This window comes from Rhinichthys klamathensis, unplaced genomic scaffold (genome assembly GCF_029890125.1).
Source record: "Rhinichthys klamathensis goyatoka isolate OS25496 unplaced genomic scaffold, OSU_Roscu_1.1 h1tg000168l_1, whole genome shotgun sequence".
Taxonomy (NCBI): domain Eukaryota; kingdom Metazoa; phylum Chordata; class Actinopteri; order Cypriniformes; family Leuciscidae; genus Rhinichthys; species Rhinichthys klamathensis.
Window position 1 is genome coordinate 1,571,895 of NW_026606699.1, and position 18,316 is coordinate 1,590,210.

The 18,316-nt window shown below is 38.5% G+C and overlaps 1 protein-coding gene across 1 annotated transcript in view; it reads right to left on the bottom strand.

The window, feature by feature from the left end:
- Positions 1 to 18,316, bottom strand: part of LOC130091562 (thrombospondin type-1 domain-containing protein 7A) — a 130,404-nt gene that overhangs the window by 50,666 nt on the left and 61,422 nt on the right. The window contains exons 4-7 of the mRNA XM_056259504.1: positions 16,656 to 16,837; positions 7,965 to 8,120; positions 6,398 to 6,601; positions 222 to 416 (exon numbers count right to left, since the gene is read on the bottom strand). Of these exons, the coding sequence (XP_056115479.1) occupies positions 222 to 416; positions 6,398 to 6,601; positions 7,965 to 8,120; positions 16,656 to 16,837 (737 nt within the window). The remainder of the gene's footprint in view (positions 1 to 221; positions 417 to 6,397; positions 6,602 to 7,964; positions 8,121 to 16,655; positions 16,838 to 18,316) is intronic.

Here is an 18,316-nt window from a genome sequence, read left to right on the forward strand (position 1 = left end):
TATATATTTAGTTATGTTATAATAATAATAATAATATATATATATATATATATATATATATATGTGTGTGTGTGTGTGTGTGTAGAATGTATTCGAAGCATAAAATATAAATAACAATAATACTTTTTACTTAATATTTGGATTTGGATTCCTAGAGTATTGTGTGAGTTTAGCACTGCTGAAATGAAAACATGCAAGTACCCATGTAATATCTTCTGTACCTTCTCCTGCATTGTAAGCCAGTATGGCTCTGGTTCTCATCTGCTTGCCCTCGGCGGTTTTGCTGGAGCAGGTCTGGGAGCAGGAGGACCATTCAGTCCAGAGACTGAGAGCACAGTCTTTAGGGCAGGGAACCATACAGGACACAGGTGCAGGATAGACCGCATCCGCACACATCTCCTTCTCCACCTCTGAACCTGAAGCACAACACATGGTGTCAACAACATGTTTCAAATTCATTAAGCACCATTCTTCTAGTGCCTTACATGTAAGCTAAAGTTGACCTTCATAGTTCACCTTTGCACATTAACGAGTATTTCAAAAATATATATAATAGCTGTTACTGTATTGTAGATTTTAGCATGGCTGCAATCTTGCATTGGAAAATCATTATCCAGAAATATTATTATGATATTGGCTTCATGAACATTAGCTTGATTATTTTTTACTGTGTAAGCTGTAAAACTGATTTGTTAATGCATCTGAAAACCAGGCCAAAATGTTCAAGTTGAGCTGATGAAAATATTTTCATCTGTGTATGTTGAAACTATACATGAATTTAAGCTAAATTGTTAAACAGTATTTAAATATAAATATAGAGTTCCAGGGGGTCTTGACCAATTTCCACTTCCAAATTCATAATTTATGTTATCGTAACATCTGGTGTAAGTGGATTTGACCGTAACCTCACATGTAGGTCAGAAGTTCAAGTAACCTGTCAAGCAAATGCCTGAAAATCAAGCCTATTTTTAAGGCTTTTTACATTTCTTGGCACGTTATGTGCACAACAATTAGGTACATTTCCCCCATGATTCGTAATACTGTAATGCAATTAAATCTGATAACTGTAATGCTAAAAAATAAAAAGATATTAATTATTATCTTATTATTTATTCATACATCATCAAAGTAGTATTTGTTGTATTGCCTTTAATTCAAGCATATTAAAATACTAAATATTAATTAATTATTATAATGAAATATTAAATTGATTTAAAAATATAATTACAATTTAAACCTTAATTAGATTAATACAAATATATTCAAAATGAAAAATTATTACTTCATATAATACAGTATATAATAATATTGTCACATAATACACAAAAAAAAAAAGAAAATAATAAAAAACGCCAATGAGAATCAACAAACGGAGCTACAAAAAACACATCCAGATGCATTATGGTAATGAAAATGTGGGCGTTAAATGTATTTAACTGTCATGAAAATAAACGTCACAAGGCAACATTTAGGCAACATTTTCTTTATGGAAAATATGATTCACCCAGACAAGCTTTTAATGCATTTCAAAACAATCTGTTGTCCTATTTTGAAACCGTGCCATCCTAAAAACAGTAGAAAGCAATCATACAGATGGTTCTGAGGGACAGGCAAAAACAAAACATGTGCAATTGTCAGCGTGTTCTTGTTTGGCAGCATTCATTACCACGCACAGGCTCTCTCAAGGGTTTTTACCATATCTTTTACTCTGAGCCAAAAATGATGAGTATCAGCTTGGTTTTGGCTTTAGCACAGTGACACGCTGGGGAGGGGAAAAAAAAAACTCTCTCTGCTTGAGCACTGAACCACAAACACCCAATAAATATTTCTATCAAAAGCAGGGACAGTCCAAGTTTGGCTTGTAGCAGATAGCGATACAATATTTACATCGATCTGTGTCAGAACCGTGGCCATGAAGCAATATTGTACGTGTCACTCTCTCCGGCTGTCGGAGTGAAGCAGATGCCAAGTCTGCCTGGTAAAAATAAAACAACTAGCAGATCAATTTTAATCAGTGCATGATGGAATCAATCTGCCACCGTGCGCGGCTACAGCGAGGCAGGTTATGGCGAGGCGGGGGCTTTCGATTGCTCACGCGGCAGATGCTAGAGAACATTATTGCACTCTATTATTATTTCATAGACGTCATATCACATGGCCACACAGCAGATTCTGAGTGACAGTAGTCACGTGACAGTGGGATTTCTTGAAAACAACAGATGTTTCCTTGTAGAGTCAGTGATGGTTTGTCTTTTTCAAACTCTCCAGCATTTGCCTTAAAGGGATGATTCACCCAAAACATTTTGTCATCGCTGACTCACCCTCATGCTGTTCCAGTCCTGTATGGGCTTTTTTCTTCTGTTGAACACAGTGAGAGATATGTTGGTAACCAGACAGTTGACGGTAGCCATTGACTTCCATATAGGAAAAAAGAAATACTATGGAAGGAAGTCAACGGCTATACTGTCAACTGTCTGGTTACCAATATTCTTTAAAATATCTCTCACTGTGTTCAACAGAAGAAACTCACAGAAAAACATGAGGGTGAGAAAATGATGACAGAATTTTCATTTTTGGGGGAACTATCCCTTTAATGTGGTAGAATTGCAAAACTTTCCATGAAATTCCACCAGCAATAACTGGAAGAGTCCACTGTTATTAACTTCAAACATCCATTATGGTCCTCAGATATGTTTTAGCAAAGAAACAAAGGATTTGCAAACCACCCGGTTGCTATGAGGACTTTAGAGGAAGAATTAATGGATTAGCCAAATTTTGCCAGGTTAGAAACAATGAGACTGAATATGTTGGGTTATGTCTATATCTTTGATATCCAGTTATTTCAGATAAATCTTCCTCAAAATGGTACATAAAAACAAAACCAAGCTGTAACTGGTCATTTTACATATCGGTCGGACAGTTCTGGACCACAAAACCTGCTAAAATGATTTGTTAAGACAATTTTAGATATGAAAACTGACCATTAAACATTATTAATGACCGTTTTCCCAGATCATTTGCACTGTAGCAACGAGCAACAACAATAACGCTTTCAACATTTTGAGAACATGGAGTATTTAGCAAAACTAACAAGTTGTTTTAGACTAGAGATACAGGGGTGACAGCTTGTCAGACGCCTGTCAGAACACTGTGACTCTGTGCCTATCAAAACATTGCTCTGTTTGTTTTAGCATTCTGGCACAGCAACACCAGAGTGATGGAGTGAATCCATCGGTTTACCCGAGCAATGGAGGACAGCGGGAATTCCCAGGAAACCTGTTCGAAAACAGTCATTATTTCATTTGGGGTCTCTATTGTGGTGAAGAAATTACACACTTCACCTTTAACTTCCTGCTGTCAGGTGGACAACTAGTAAGTGATATGATTGATTTCAATTTCACTAACCTTACAAAGTAGCATTTTATAATACATTTTTTAAAACGTACACATAACATAAATGGTTTCAGGCTTATATTGGACAGACATAATAACCTCCGGTTCAATGATCAGAGTCATTCAATCCAATCAAGGAGGAAGTGAATCTACAATTCAGACTCCTGAGATTGATTCAAACTGTTTCGCCAATCGGTTCAACCAATCCATTAAAAAGAAGCACACCAATCAAATCGGACGGCACACTGTGAATTTCATTACATCAGATAAAATACCAAACCAAGTGCTAGATCTTTCTCAATGCAAAAAAGTGGCTTTTGTTCTAATTATACCAAGCTGATTTTTAGTGGTCAGATTCTCTATATAAACTATCGTTCAAAAGTTTAGGTCAGTAAGACATCGCTGTCTTTTTCTGGAAAGAAATGTATAATTTTCTTGAGCAAGGATGCATACATTTAAAATTGATCAAGTAAAGACATTTCTAATGTTTTACAAATGTCTATTTCAAATAAATCCTAAAAAAGTTATCCGATACAAATGTATCCACACAAATATAAAGCAGCTCAACTTTTTTCAACATTGAAAACAATAACTGTACGTTCACACCGCCACCGACTTGAGCGTCAAAGAAGCTCTGGCCGTCCTGTCAAGGACGCTTGTCAAAAAGTACGGGGAAGCTGGTTGACGCTTTGGACGCTTTGAACGCTCTGACGTTGCAGGGAGAATAGAAGTGTCACAACATAAAATGTAATAAACAGAAAAAAACAAGCAATACATTGAAGAAACCTTTTATAATGACAGCATTTTTATAACCGTTTTGGTCACATTTGGTCGGGAAAAAAAGAATAGTTAGCTATTATTATTAATATTTGCGGTCAAATCGGTGTCACCTTGAGCAAATTAATTGCATTCCCGCTTTAAAACGAGTGTTCGTAAATATTTCAAATAAAAGTTGCGCTCATGCGGTCCATATAAGCAAACAAAGTCATGTCATAAATGATAAATGAAACCCAGCAACGGCGATTATTAGCTTCTCTTCCATTTTCTCGGAACTAATGTTTTGGTAGGAACTAAAGTTTATATCGTATGTTTCTCCGGAATCAGCCAGCGCGAAGGACGTCTATATTCCGATTGGTTGCTGGCGTTTTGCCGCTGCTTTCCGCTGAACCGCGTCACAGCTCATTACCATAAAGTTGAGCTTCTTTTAACTTTCTGATTGACGCCCAAAACGCGCAAAACGCGACGCCGATGGATTTGACACTCCTTTCAGCTGAGAAAAGCCAGCTTCCATTGAAAATGAATGACTTCCGGCCGCTTTGGAAGCTCAAGTCGGCGGCTTGAGCTCAATGTTACTTGAGCAGCAAATCAGCATATCAGAATGATTTCTGAAGGATCATGTGACGCTGAGGACTGGAGTAATGATGCTGAAAATAGGTGAGCATAAGAGGCTTCTTTTCAAAAATCTTACCTACCCCAAACCTTTGAATGGTGTATATTTCTAAATATTGTTGCAGGAAACACTGATAAGAGTACCTCCTCAACATGCTGTTGTTGAAGAGTACGACAATTTATGAGCGAGTGCAAGTATTTAGCTGGTCAAATATACAACTGTCTCTCCAGCTATCTGAGATTGTCTTTATTGAGTAGCTGAGCTGGAGGAGGACACGATCACCATTAGCATCATGTTCACATTCCTCCGCTCTCTGCAGCTTTAACCCTGTAAATAGCTCCAGCTGAGAAGGGAAATGTTCCGGACATGCCAGCTGAGAGACTACTAGATATATATGCCCTTCTTCAGGATATAGCTTGAATTCCCAGAGGCTAATTACCGGATTCAAAATCAATCCTACTTTTGACTTCCGGCACAGAAGCCATCTGAACACAAGTGGGAATCTGCTGGCGGTATAATCACCTGGCAAGCTTCATGCAAGAGATTATTTGAGCATTTTTGGAATAAGAGTGTGCTCCAGTTGCAGTTTACTTGAAGGGATAGAATGAAAATTTGCTGTTAATTTAGGCAATCCTAGATGTTTTTTTCTTCAGTAGAAATGTGAAAAAGATTTTTAGCTGAAACCGTAGTACTTGGTGATAATGCAAGTCAATGGCAAGTCAATTATTTGACAGTAAGCTCGCGCTCCAGACTCTCATAAACACGGTTAGGACTGTTTGCTGTGGCTGTGGATTACAGCTAATAATATTGTAAATAATGTTCAGTTCTACTGAAGAACAAAAGACACCTACATCTTGGATGGCCTGATGGCAAATTTTCCATTTTTTCCATTTGTTTTCACTACCCCTTTAAGCTCTATTCATATGTAACTAGTTATACTGTAGGTTTCACAGAGATATGCGATTAATAAGTGACTGTACGGAGTATGAACTGAACATGTTTCATGATGCATGCACTAATCGTTCTTAAAAGCCGAGCTGGCTCACAGAATCAAACTGAAGTTACTGAACCGAACTTTAGTTCAGGTTGATGACATAAGATGTAGCACTCATGCTCGTTGCGCAGCACCAAATGAGCCAGCAAGCATGTCCAAACAGGTTATTGAACCAAACAAAAAAACTAGATACGCAAAGAACAGACGCAAAAAGAACTAAATCTAGGAATTAAAAGGATTACCTCAGCAAAGAACCAGCTCATTTGGCTCTTTTTGAGTCGGACATGACCGAAAAGCTGACTTTCGACTCTGCCTGTATTTGATTCGTTCATTTCGAACCGGTTCTTCGGTTCAATAACCCATCTGGACATGCTTATTGGCTCATTCTGTGCTGCACAATGAGCGTGTGTGTCTTGCGTCATCACCCTGGAACTAAAGTTCGATTCAGTTCAATTCCGTGAACCACCTCGACTGGTTACCGGCTTAAAAAAATGATTTGTTCAAGAATCGAACACCACTACAGAGGTCCCAATCCCGTCGGAATCAACACAGATTCAGATATCCAACAGATTTACACAGATATCCTGTGTTAATAATTGTGACTCAAATGTGTTTAATACCTTCGCTGTTGACGCAGCGGACCTGTGGATTCTGAGTTCCCTCTCCGCAGTCCATCTCTTCTTCAGGGATACACTGCTCTAGCTTGATCAGCTGCCAGGTAAAACAGCTGGGATCATCGCACGGGACGGCCTCCACCAGGTGAGGACAGTTCCCCTCGCCACCCGTGGGGTCATTAGTGATTGTGCGTCGTCTGAACTTGAAACCTGCAAATAAACGTGATGTAAATGGTCTATTAATTGCCTCTATCCCTAGTGGCATTTAGCCACACTTTAAAATGTCATTGAATTAGCACAAAATATCAAACTAATATTAGATATTTTCCCCCAATTTATTTGAACCAACTCATCCTAAGGTGATTTTTGGTGGATGTGTGATCTTTTTTGGGTGGTTCTCATAAAACTCAAGAACATATCCAATTCACATTTCAATTCAAATGTAAAAGGAAAATAAATTATATTTTGAATGAAGTAAGTCAAGCCTCTTTTTCTACAATGACATTTTTTATTACAATTAAAGACTCCCCACATTCTCATTACCATAAAGCAATGCAAAATCAGTACTGTTCACTACAGAAATACAAAAAAGAGAGAATATATTAAATCAAAGTATTTTCATCATGATTTAATCAGTTCTACTGCCTTTAATGCTGATTTTTGATTTTTGACACGTTTGTTAAACTTAGACTTTAAAATAAAAATACAATATTAAAAACAGGCCATAAAATGGGGCATAATTTTCTCCAAATATATAAATATATACACTACCGTTCAAAAGTTTGAGGTCGGTACGATTTTAAATTGGTTTTGGGTGATCTGGACATGTTCTTTTTTGAGATTTACCTTTATTTATAGAGGCAAAGTTCAGTAAATTCCAACTTTAATAGCCATAGGTCTCTGTACTTTTTGTTTTTCAGCCAAAGTGCCGTTCATCTAGGTTACACTTTATTTCGATGTCCACTTGAGACATTCTACTAACTATAAGTAACTTTACTACTACATGTCAACTAACTCTCTTTAGAGTATTAGTAGACTGTTAGGTTAAGGTTAGGTGTTAGGGTTTGGGTTAGAAGAATACGTTGACGTAGTTGCAAGTTACTTATAGTCAGCAGAATGTCTGTTTGGGGATCGTCAAAATAAGGTCTTTGCAGATATTAAACAGACAGTCTACTAATACTCTAATGAGAGTTACTTATAGTTAGCAGAATGTCTAAAGTGGACCATTAAAATAAAGTGTTACCTTCATCTAATATGGTTTTTGTGAGATTCACAAGTTAGCTCTAGTACTGAGGTCTACCTTTTGTGGTTATACTCAAGTGTATCTGTGTGCTTCGGGTATGTACTGTTCGAATCAAATTTTTAAGACATTTTTGTTCCATAATTGTTGCAGATATGCTGCAATGCAGCATCCTGGACCAATAATATAAGATAATGGGGACATCAAAAGGAAATATTGTATTCTGGCTCTATCCAAGTCTCCCAGTAAGTCAGTATTCAGCAAAAACATAAACTGCAAAATAGCTCAGTAAAATATTGTCAGTGAATATATTATTATTTCAGCCATGTTTACCTTTCTTCACGACCCGTTCCTCGCAATTCTCAAAGGTGCAGAGCCCCCAGGCGCCCCACGGGGACAGTTCACACTCCACAGGGCACGGGATGTGACACAGTTGCGTGGTACTTGGAGACGTTCCCTTGCAGAGCCGAACGTCTACGGGTTGTGATGCTATAATGCATATAAACACACACATTAAAACACTGCAATAAGACTCTCACATGTAGACGACACATGGAGTACAATTAGGTTTATGTAACTGCAGAAAACAACAAATGGCAACATTTAACACGCTCCAAAGAATCTCCATTCCCAGTTGCATCACAGCAAAGGAAAAACAGGAGAAAACCAGAATCTCCACAGATTTTAGCACAATTTGAATGCACATTTTTGTTTATAAAATATTTTGACTAATTTGATTATATTTCCTGTTATCAACCATCCTAAAAATAAATAATGATAAAATTAAATAAATTAAATAATTCTGAAAAAAAAGAAGAAGAAAATTAATAATACAGGCAAAACAATTGTGAGATTTGGGCCTATTTGGTTTTTCATAGCGTTTTTTTCTTTCTTTCAGACCAGTGGAAAGAAAACATCCAAAATAGACTTAAGCGTTTATTTTATTGCACTTTATCTATTTGGATGGATGGACATCCAAAATAGACTTAAGCGTTTATTTTATTGCACTTTATCTATTTGGATGGATGGACATCCAAAATAGACTTAAGCGTTTATTTTATTGCACTTTATCTATTTGGATGGATGGACATCCAAAATAGACTTAAGCGTTTATTTTATTGCACTTTGTCAATTTGGATGGATGGACATCCAAAATAGACTTAAGCGTTTATTTTATTGCACTTAGTCAATTTGGATGGATGGACATCCAAAATAGACTTAAGCGTTTATTTTATTGCACTTTGTCTATTTGGATGGATGGACATCCAAAATAGACTTAAGCGTTTATTTTATTGCACTTTATCTATTTGGATGGATGGACATCCAAAATAGACTTAAGCGTTTATTTTATTGCACTTTATCTATTTGGATGGATGGACATCCAAAATAGACTTAAGCGTTTATTTTATTGCACTATCTATTTGGATGGATGGATGGATGGATGGATGGACTTGGATGGATGGATTTGGATGGATGGATGGATGGATGGAAATAGTCCTCAAATGAATGTAGACAATGAACAAACTACGTAAATCCTGTCTGGACTCAATATGCGTGAAACTATAAAATCCAAACTCAAAACATAAACAAGAGTGATACATTAATGATTTAACACAGGATTTTCCTGTCGGCTTGATGGGTGACAGGTGACATGACTGCTGCGTTTGCATCAAAGAGAGGTAAACTCTTCTCGCGGAGCTCTCTCATACTGATATGTGGTGAGTTCTGCTCTCTAGAGACTTCCAAAACAAAATGTTCACAGAAATGTGCACAGATTGTGAACTAAATAGTACAAGAAGATTGACTTCGCCACAGACCTTAAAAAAAAATCGATTGAACTGGAAACCTAGCATGGGGAATAACAGTCCTCCATTCAACTGTTCTAGTGCCGCATGTTCCCGAAATTAATGGAGAGACAGATTTCAGTGTAATGCACCCTCATCTGAGTTAGCATAACACTGCACAGGTTGTCCTTGTTTACGTGCCAGATGGTCTAGACCTTCTGTGCAAACTTTCTGTCTAATCCAAATTTGCGGTCTTGTGCCTGCTTTGACAAACCCAGGCGGACAGGCTTAGCTCCAAGCATGAGAATGATTTGGTATTCGGTCACTGTTTGAAAATAGATGAAAAACCTAAGGTGGCCTTGCTATTGCTTGCTATACACTAACATACAAAAGTTTGGGGTTGGTAAGATTAAAAAAATAAAAAAAAGTTTTAAAAGAAGTATCATATGCTCACCAAAACTGCATTTATATGCTCAATAATATTATTGAAATATCAATAAAATCAATGAAATATTATTACAATTTAAAATAACTGTGTTCTATTCAAATATATTTTAAAATGTAATTTATTCCTTTGATGCAAAGCTACATTTTCAGCATTATTACTCCAGTCTTTACTGTCACATGATCCTTGAGAAATCATTCTAATATGATGATTTGCTCCTCAAGAAATATTTATTATTATTATCAATGTTGAAAACAGTTGTGCTGCTTCCTATGTTTGATACATTTAAGAATTATTTGATGGATAGAAAGGTTAAAAACAACAACATTTATTTAAAATGGAAATCTTTTGTAACATTACAAATATCTTTATTTCCACTGTTGTCCTTGCTGAATAAAAAATCTTACTGTACCCAAATTATTGATTTGGCTTTGCCCCATGTTATAAAGCCCATGAAATCAAACGTAGAATGATCTAGTTTAAAAGGCCCAATTGCTTTTTTTGAGGAAGAGCGTACAGTAAGAACCTGTAAGGACAGTCATCGCCAATCAATCTCTGTCACTTGTCTGGTGCCCAGAGGAGAGCGTTGACTAAAACACAGTGTTGCATCAGTATCTACGCTTGTAATGAGCTCTCTATGGACACAAACACTAACAAAAATACAGAAAGTAAACAGACTACGCAAACAAAAAATGTATACATGCCTCAGGCAAAGAGATTTGATCAAACAAAGACCATTTTTTCAAATACAGAAAGTAAAGGGGGGGGGGAAGAGTAAAATAAAATAAAGAATACAAAGATTAAAAGTCCATGTACCTCATCTTTGGCATGCTTTTGATAATCACAATCAATCATTTTGACGAAGTGTTGGTTATACTTTCAAAACAACTTTGGTACACTTACATTCAGTTGAAAAATACCCAAAATATTCCTTTAAAGGTGTTAAAAATCTTACCTGAGATCTCAAAGGTGATAGACAGGAGAGGAGGGACACTAGGCGTCTGGCCATTTGGAGACTGACCTTCTACAAAACACACAAACACCAACTCTAGTGAACTACTGCTAATAAGCATTATTCAAGGGACAAATACAAATATTATCACTATGAGCTACACTCACCTAAAGGATTATTAGGAACACCATACTAATACTGTGTTTGACCCCCTTTCGCCTTCAGAACTGCCTTAATTCTACATTGCATTGATTCAACAAGGTGCTGAAAGCATTCTTTAGAAATGTTGGCCCATATTGATAGGACAGCATCTTGCAGTTGATGGAGATTTGTGGGATGCACATTCAGGGAACGAAGCTCCTGTTCCACCACATCCCAAAGACGCTCTATTGGGTTGAGATCTGGTGACTGTGGGGGCCATTTTAGTACAGTGAACTCATTGTCATGTTCAAGAAACCAATTTGTAATGATTCGAGCTTTGTGACATGGTGCATTATCCTGCTGGAAGTAGCCATCAGAGGATTGGGTACATGGTGGCCATAAAGGGATGGACATGGTCAGAAATAATGCTCAGGTAGGCCGTGGCATTTAAACGATGCCCAAATGGCACTAAGGGGCCTAAAGTGTGCCAAGAAAACATCCCCCACACCATTACACCACCACCACCAGCCTGCACAGTGGTAACAAGGCATGATGGATCCATGTTCTCATTCTGTTTACGCCAAATTCTGACTCTACCATCTGAATGTCTCAACAGAAATCGAGACTCATCAGACCAGGCAACATTTTTCCAGTCTTCAACTGTCCAATTTTGGTGAGCTCTTGCAAATTGTAGCCTCTTTTTCCTATTTGTAGTGGAGATGAGTGGTACCCGGTGGGGTCTTCTGCTGTTGTAGCCCATCCGCCTCAAGGTTGTGCGTGTTGTGGCTTCACAAATGCTTTGCTGCATACCTCGGTTGTAACGAGTGGTTATTTCAGTCAAAGTTGCTCTTCTATCAGCTTGAATCAGTCGGCCCATTCTCCTCTGACCTCTAGCATCAACAAGGCATTTTCGCCCACAGGACTGCCGCATACTGGATGTTTTTCCCTTTTCACACCATTCTTTGTAAACCCTAGAAATGGTTGTGCGTGAAAATCCCAGTAACTGAGCAGATTGTGAAATACTCAGACCGGCCCGTCTGGCACCAACAACCATGCTACGCTCAAAATTGCTTAAATCACCTTTCTTTCCCATTCTGACATTCAGTTTGGAGTTCAGGAGATTGTCTTGACCAGGACCACACCCCTAAATGCACTGAAGCAACTGCCATGTGATTGGTTGATTAGATAATTGCATTAATGAGAAATTGAACAGGTGTTCCTAATAATCCTTTAGGTGAGTGTATATACTGTGACTATAAACATAATATTACAGCTTTAAAGGGATAATGCAAGGCATAAGCTGGCATAAACTTTAACTATCCTGCGCTGTGACGTCAAATGCCGCAGACAAGGGGGAATATAAGCCCATTCAACCTTTTAAGAGCCCTCAAAAAACAAATACAATAAAATGATATACATTTTATGACAATGCACAGCCACTTTTGAAATGTCATCAAAATTATTTACGTTTTTAGCAGCATAAAGGCACGGTTACGATCAGGGGATGCATTCAGAATAAAGATTTTCTGTCATCCGGATGGACTAGGTTGTAAAATTTCCATCATGCTTTACTCTTATCTGTCAGTAAAATATTAAAAACTCTTGTTTTTCCCGTTAAATTAACACTCACACCTCTCTGTCGAGTTTCACATTTTATTTTCTCTATTTTCTTCATGAAATGCAATAGACCAGACAACTTACTTTTATATCTGTCAGAACAACAGAAAGCATTGTGAATTATCTGTCAATGTTTTTACAATTTGGTAAGTGAGAGAGAAATATTCAGTTAAAGCAAACCCCGGTTATGCCATTTACCAGCAGTGCCAAACGGTCCATGCCATTCTTCTTGGTTTGTAATGCCATAAATATGTCACATTTAGTTCCCTTATAAAACAGCTATCTTTTCATAGTAGACTCCAAGACAGATCTGTCCAATCGAATGTCAAAGCAGTTTATTCAGGCTACTAAGGCATCGCCTCCATTGACTTTCATTCAGACAGTAATGTGATAATGTGAGGTATAAGCTGGTTAGCTTTTACTTGTGCTAAGAACTCAGACAGTCAGAAGACACAAGATTCCTCCAACTCTCAAAAATCAAGCTTCTTCAATGGATTTTTGTAGCATCTAGCAAAGAATTCTATTTTAATTTTCTGCATTATATGGAACTCAAGGATTCTCTTATGGCATTATATTAAAACTTAAAGAATCTCCTAAAGTCAGTCAGTCAGTCATATTTATTTATAGAGCACATTTAAAAACAACAGCTGTTGGCCAAAGTGCTGAACAAAGTGTAGACAAGTATCCATAAAACATAAAACCACAAATAAACAATGCACAAAACAATGCGATACCACTACAGCCGCTTATGCCCATAAGCAGCAGTAAATAAGTGGGTTTTAAGCAACGATTTAAAATCAATGTATGTAGGTGCAGTCTTTATATAAGATGGCAGATTGTTCCAAAGCTGTGGAGCGGCCACAGAAAAGGCAAGATTTAATTTTAAATTTTAAAACTCCTTTTAATTTTAGACGTGTCCTCGGGACAGTCAGCTGTAGACTACTGGTTGACCTGAGATTTCTAAAAACATTATGGTGGGCTGAAAGGAGATCAGAGATGTATGGAGGACCCAGTCCATGCAATCCCTTATAAACAAACAACAGTGTTTTGAACTCAATACGATGTTTAACTGGAAGCCAATGGAGAGAGAACAATACTGGCGAAATATGTTCTCTTTTCCTTGTTCCTGTCAGCAATCTAGCAGCAGCATTTTGGACCAGTTGAAGACGTGACAGTAGGGACTGTGAGACACCCAAGTATAGCACATTCCAGTAGTCTAATCTTGATGAAATAAAAGCATGTATCACAGACTCCATGTCTCTGAGTGATAAAAATGCCTTAATTTTCGCAATATTCTTTAACTGATAAAAGCAACTTCATAACTTCATAAAAGCATCATATGGAACTTGAAATTATAAAAGCATCATATGGAACTTGAAATTATTATCTAATGGAATCAAATGGAACTTAAGAATCTCTTATGAAGATTATAAAGATTCGCTTATGGCATCACATGGAACTTACAGCGATTCTCTTATAGCATCATGGATCTTATAAAGATTCTCTAATGGAATAAAATGGAACTTATAAAGATCCAGTAATGGCATATGAAACTTACAGTATAAACATTATGTTATGGAATCAAATGGAACTTATAAAGTTTCACTTATGGCATCATATGAAACTTAGAAAGATTACCTTATGATTTCAAGTGGAACTTATAAAGATTCTAATATGGAATTAAATGGAACTTTCTGTAAAGCTGCTTTGAAACGATGTGTATTGTGAAAAGCGCTATACAAATAAATGTGAATTGAATTGAACTAAATATTCGCTTATGGCATCATATGAAACTTTTAAGGGTTCCTTTATAAAATCAAATTAAAAGAAAAGTTCTCATGTGTCACTCTTGTTTTAAGACAGTGAGGCCACCTGTGGGAAATAACGTTCTGTTCGTGCTACAAGTGCAATGTTGTATTCTTAGAAGAAAATGTAAATGAGCATCACTGTTCCAGATAGATTTGATGAAGGTTTCATCACATCAAAGAATCTTGAATCTGACAACATCCTCCCAGGGCGAGAACATCATGACTCCATCAGCTCCAGCACATTTCCCCCTTTAACTTTCTGCAGCGTCTGCGTTCATGTATCTGCTGTCAGCGGCGCAGATTACCCCCCAGTGAAGCCAGACATCTCCTGCACCACGCTGATAAGGACACAGATTTCCCAGCATACGCAGCTCCACCAGTGGCCTGTTTTAATAGCGGTTCTTTAACCAGAGCTTTTCATGCAGTCAGCGCTCGTCTGCTCTAATGTGCGGGGACATGTGCGTTACGATAAGTTTCAATGTGCTCACCATACAGTTCTGAGCATCAAAAGAGCGAGCAGGAGGGAGAGAGATAAAAAAGGTATTTTCTATGAAGATGGGTGGGCCAATAATCAAGTGATGGTGTGTGTAGAGCATGCAAAGAACTGCTGATGCAATTTATACAGCAGAGTAAGAGATTTACACACATACATGCATGTGGGTGACGGGCAGAGAAGGTAGGGAAAGAGAAAGATCATAAGGGAGAGATCCATGTACTGTATTCTAGTATTTACATTGTTCTTAGAGGTATTTTTAAAAAGCAAAATGTAAATCACAAAATATTATGTTATTATAGTAATTTTACTAATTTTTGAGGACTCTTAAAGGGAAGGAAGAAAGGAAGGGAGGGAGGAAGGAAGGAAGGAAGGAAGGGAGGGAGCGAGGGAGGGAAGAAGGAAGGAAGGAAGGAAGGAAGGGAGGAAGGAAGGGAGGGAGAAAGGAAGGGAGGGAGGGAGGGAGGGAGGGAGGGAAGAAGGAAGGAAGGAAGGAAGGAAGGAAGGGAGGAAGGGAGGAAGGAAGGGAGGGAGAAAGGAAGGGAGGGAGGGAGAAAGGTAGGGAGGGAGGGAGGGAGGGAAGAAGGAAGGAAGGAAGGAAGGAAGGGAGGAAGGAAGGAAGGGAGGGAGGGAAGGAAGGGAGGGAGGGAGGGAGGGAGGGAGGAAGGAAGGAAGGGAGGGAGCGAGGGAGGGAGGAAGGAAGGGAGGAAGGAAGGAAGGGAGGGAGGGAGGGAGGGAAGAAGGAAGGAAGGAAGGAAGGGAGGGAGCGAGGGAGGGAGGAAGGAAGGAAGGAAGGAAGGAAGGGAGGGAGCGAGGGAGGGAGGAAGGAAGGAAGGTAGGAAGGAAGGAAGGAAGGGAGGGAGGGAGGGAGGGAGGGAAGAAGGAAGGAAGGAAGGAAGGAAGGAAGGGAGCGAGGGAGGGAGGGAGGAAGGAAGGAAGGAAGGAAGGAAGGGAGGGAGCGAGGGAGGGAGGGAGGGAGCGAGGGAGGAAGGAAGGAAGGGAGCGAGGGAGGGAGGGAGGGAGCGAGGGAGGAAGGAAGGAAGGGAGAGAGCGAGGGAGGGAGGGAGGGAGGGAGGGAGGGAAGGAAGGAAGGAAGGGAGGGAGCGAGGGAGGGAGGAAGGAAGGAAGGGAGGGAGGAAGGAAGGAAGGAAGGGAGGGAGCGAGGGAGGGAGGGAGGGAGGAAGGAGGGAAGGAAGCGAGGAAGGAAGGAAGGAAGGAAGGAAGGGAGGGAGGGAAGAAGGAAGGAAGGGAGGGAGCGATGGAGGGAGGAAGGAAGGAAGGAAGGAAGGAAGGAAGGAAGGAAGGAAGGAAGGAAGGAAGGAAGGAAGGAAGGAAGGAAGGAAGGAAGGAAGGAAGGAAGGAAGGAAGGTTGAAATCATATGAAACTTCCCTTATGGAGTCAAATGGAACCTATAAAGATTCTCTAATGGATTCATAAAAACTTTGTTAAAAATTGTATCTTTGTTTAATTGATGCCATGAACACATCTTTATATCACAAAATTGAATGTTATTTTAGTAGATGTTTTGCTAGTGGGCACATTTTGGAGGACTCTTAAAAGCCTGAAGTAAATAAATTTAATTATTATTATTATAAAATAATATGATTATTATGATTATTATTAATCACAGCTCAGGATAGTCAGTCTTCACGGTTTGGGACTGAACACATTCTCGTTGTGCCATCAGCCAATCACTGATTTGTCCTGGCTCAAAAAGAAAAATTTGCATGTCTGAAAAATGCCATAGTTCTGTAATTATATATTGTCAAATAGAAGCCTGTACCTTGTTTGCCTGTGTTGTTATTGGTGTAGCTGAGCAGTTCTGCATTGGTCTGGACGCAGTACACTTCTCTGCTCTGCACACCTCCACCACACAGTCCAGTCTGATTCCCACGCCGCCGGTCCTGCTGGCTGAGCAGCGCGTCAACACGGCATTCACTCCATTCTGTGCTCCGCCACGCATACCTAAAATAACACGGAAAGGCTATTATGTCCTAAATCTGTGCTCTCCCATACTGTAGCTATAATAAATCTTCAGTATACACATACATACAGTATATACATTTGGGTTGTGTGTCACAGGCCATTTTTCATTACATGTTTCCATTACAGATTTGCACAAAACTTTTGCGATTTTTTTCTAAATATCGATAAATGTCTCGTATTCTGTCCAAACACACCGCGCCTTCTAAGTCATGTGACTGTAAATGCGCAAAAACTGTTTCCATTGCAGTTTTGCGAAATATTCCTTTTTCGAATTGCCTGAAAAACCACCTCTTGCGAGCGTAAAAACTTTTTTTGCGATAAACGGGAGTTTTTGCGAAATTGACGTGTTTCCATTGTGCGTATTTTTAATTCGCAATTTCAATTTGAGCAATTTGAAGGGTAATGGGAACGCCTTGACTGTTATGTTCTGGAGCAAGAAATATTATCTCCAAGCAAATGGTTGAATGCTTAAAAAAAAGGATCTTGGAAGAAAATGGAAGAATTTAATAAAAACTTTCAGTAGTGTTGTTAAGTAAAACAAACTATTAAAATCTTGAATCCTTGGCCCCTTACTTAAATAAGTTTGAGTTGAAGCACTAAAATAAGCAAAAAAGTAAAATAAAAATCAAGCTAAATAAAAAAAAATTAAACTAATAAAAATGACAAACGTGCATAACAAAATAACTAAAAGGTGAATTTAAATTATTAATAAACTTATTAAATTTTCACTTTTGGAATTCAAGCTGAATTAGCCACACCCCAGAGGAAGTTGAATTGGAATGACAGGAAGGGAGGATTTACTTAATAGCAATTAAAAGAAAGTCAACATAGAAAATACGTTTTCTTCCACCCCGGTCCACAAAAGTCTATGTATCACTCTTACTGTCTGTTAGAGATATAAACCTTCAAACTTCAAGCCTGCTTTTTTACAAACACTTCTAGTTATAAATTACTATCATATGCACTTAAATGACTTTATTTGTAATTCCTTCAAAGAGCAATGCTGTATCCTCTTTGCCTGCCACATAAAGTCAAATTCAGGAATTTAATTGGAATATAAAAGGCATTTTGAATGGCACACAACCCGTGAAATCTCTGTAACTGGGATCTTTTATAATCGGAGAAGGAGAAGACTTCAGAACCTCCATTCGACCTCCATCTAATCCTATTGCTGTCCTGAAGAAAAAAATTGAGATATTAAAGAGATGTCATTTGTGATTTCTCTTTCCTACTTTCATAATAGTGCGAAACAGAATTGAGAAAACTCCATTATCTTTTCGAGCTGCCTATTCACAGTACGTGGGAGACTGAGAAAGTGCCGTTTGCCCTGTGACGACGTGCCAGTGTGTGCCATCTGTGAGAGAACCAGATTAGAGCAGCGTCACCGAGCTCTTAAGACCACTTCCATTTGTCAGTGCATCTCTCTTGGCTCGGGACCACAGACCGGCCCCGTCTCCA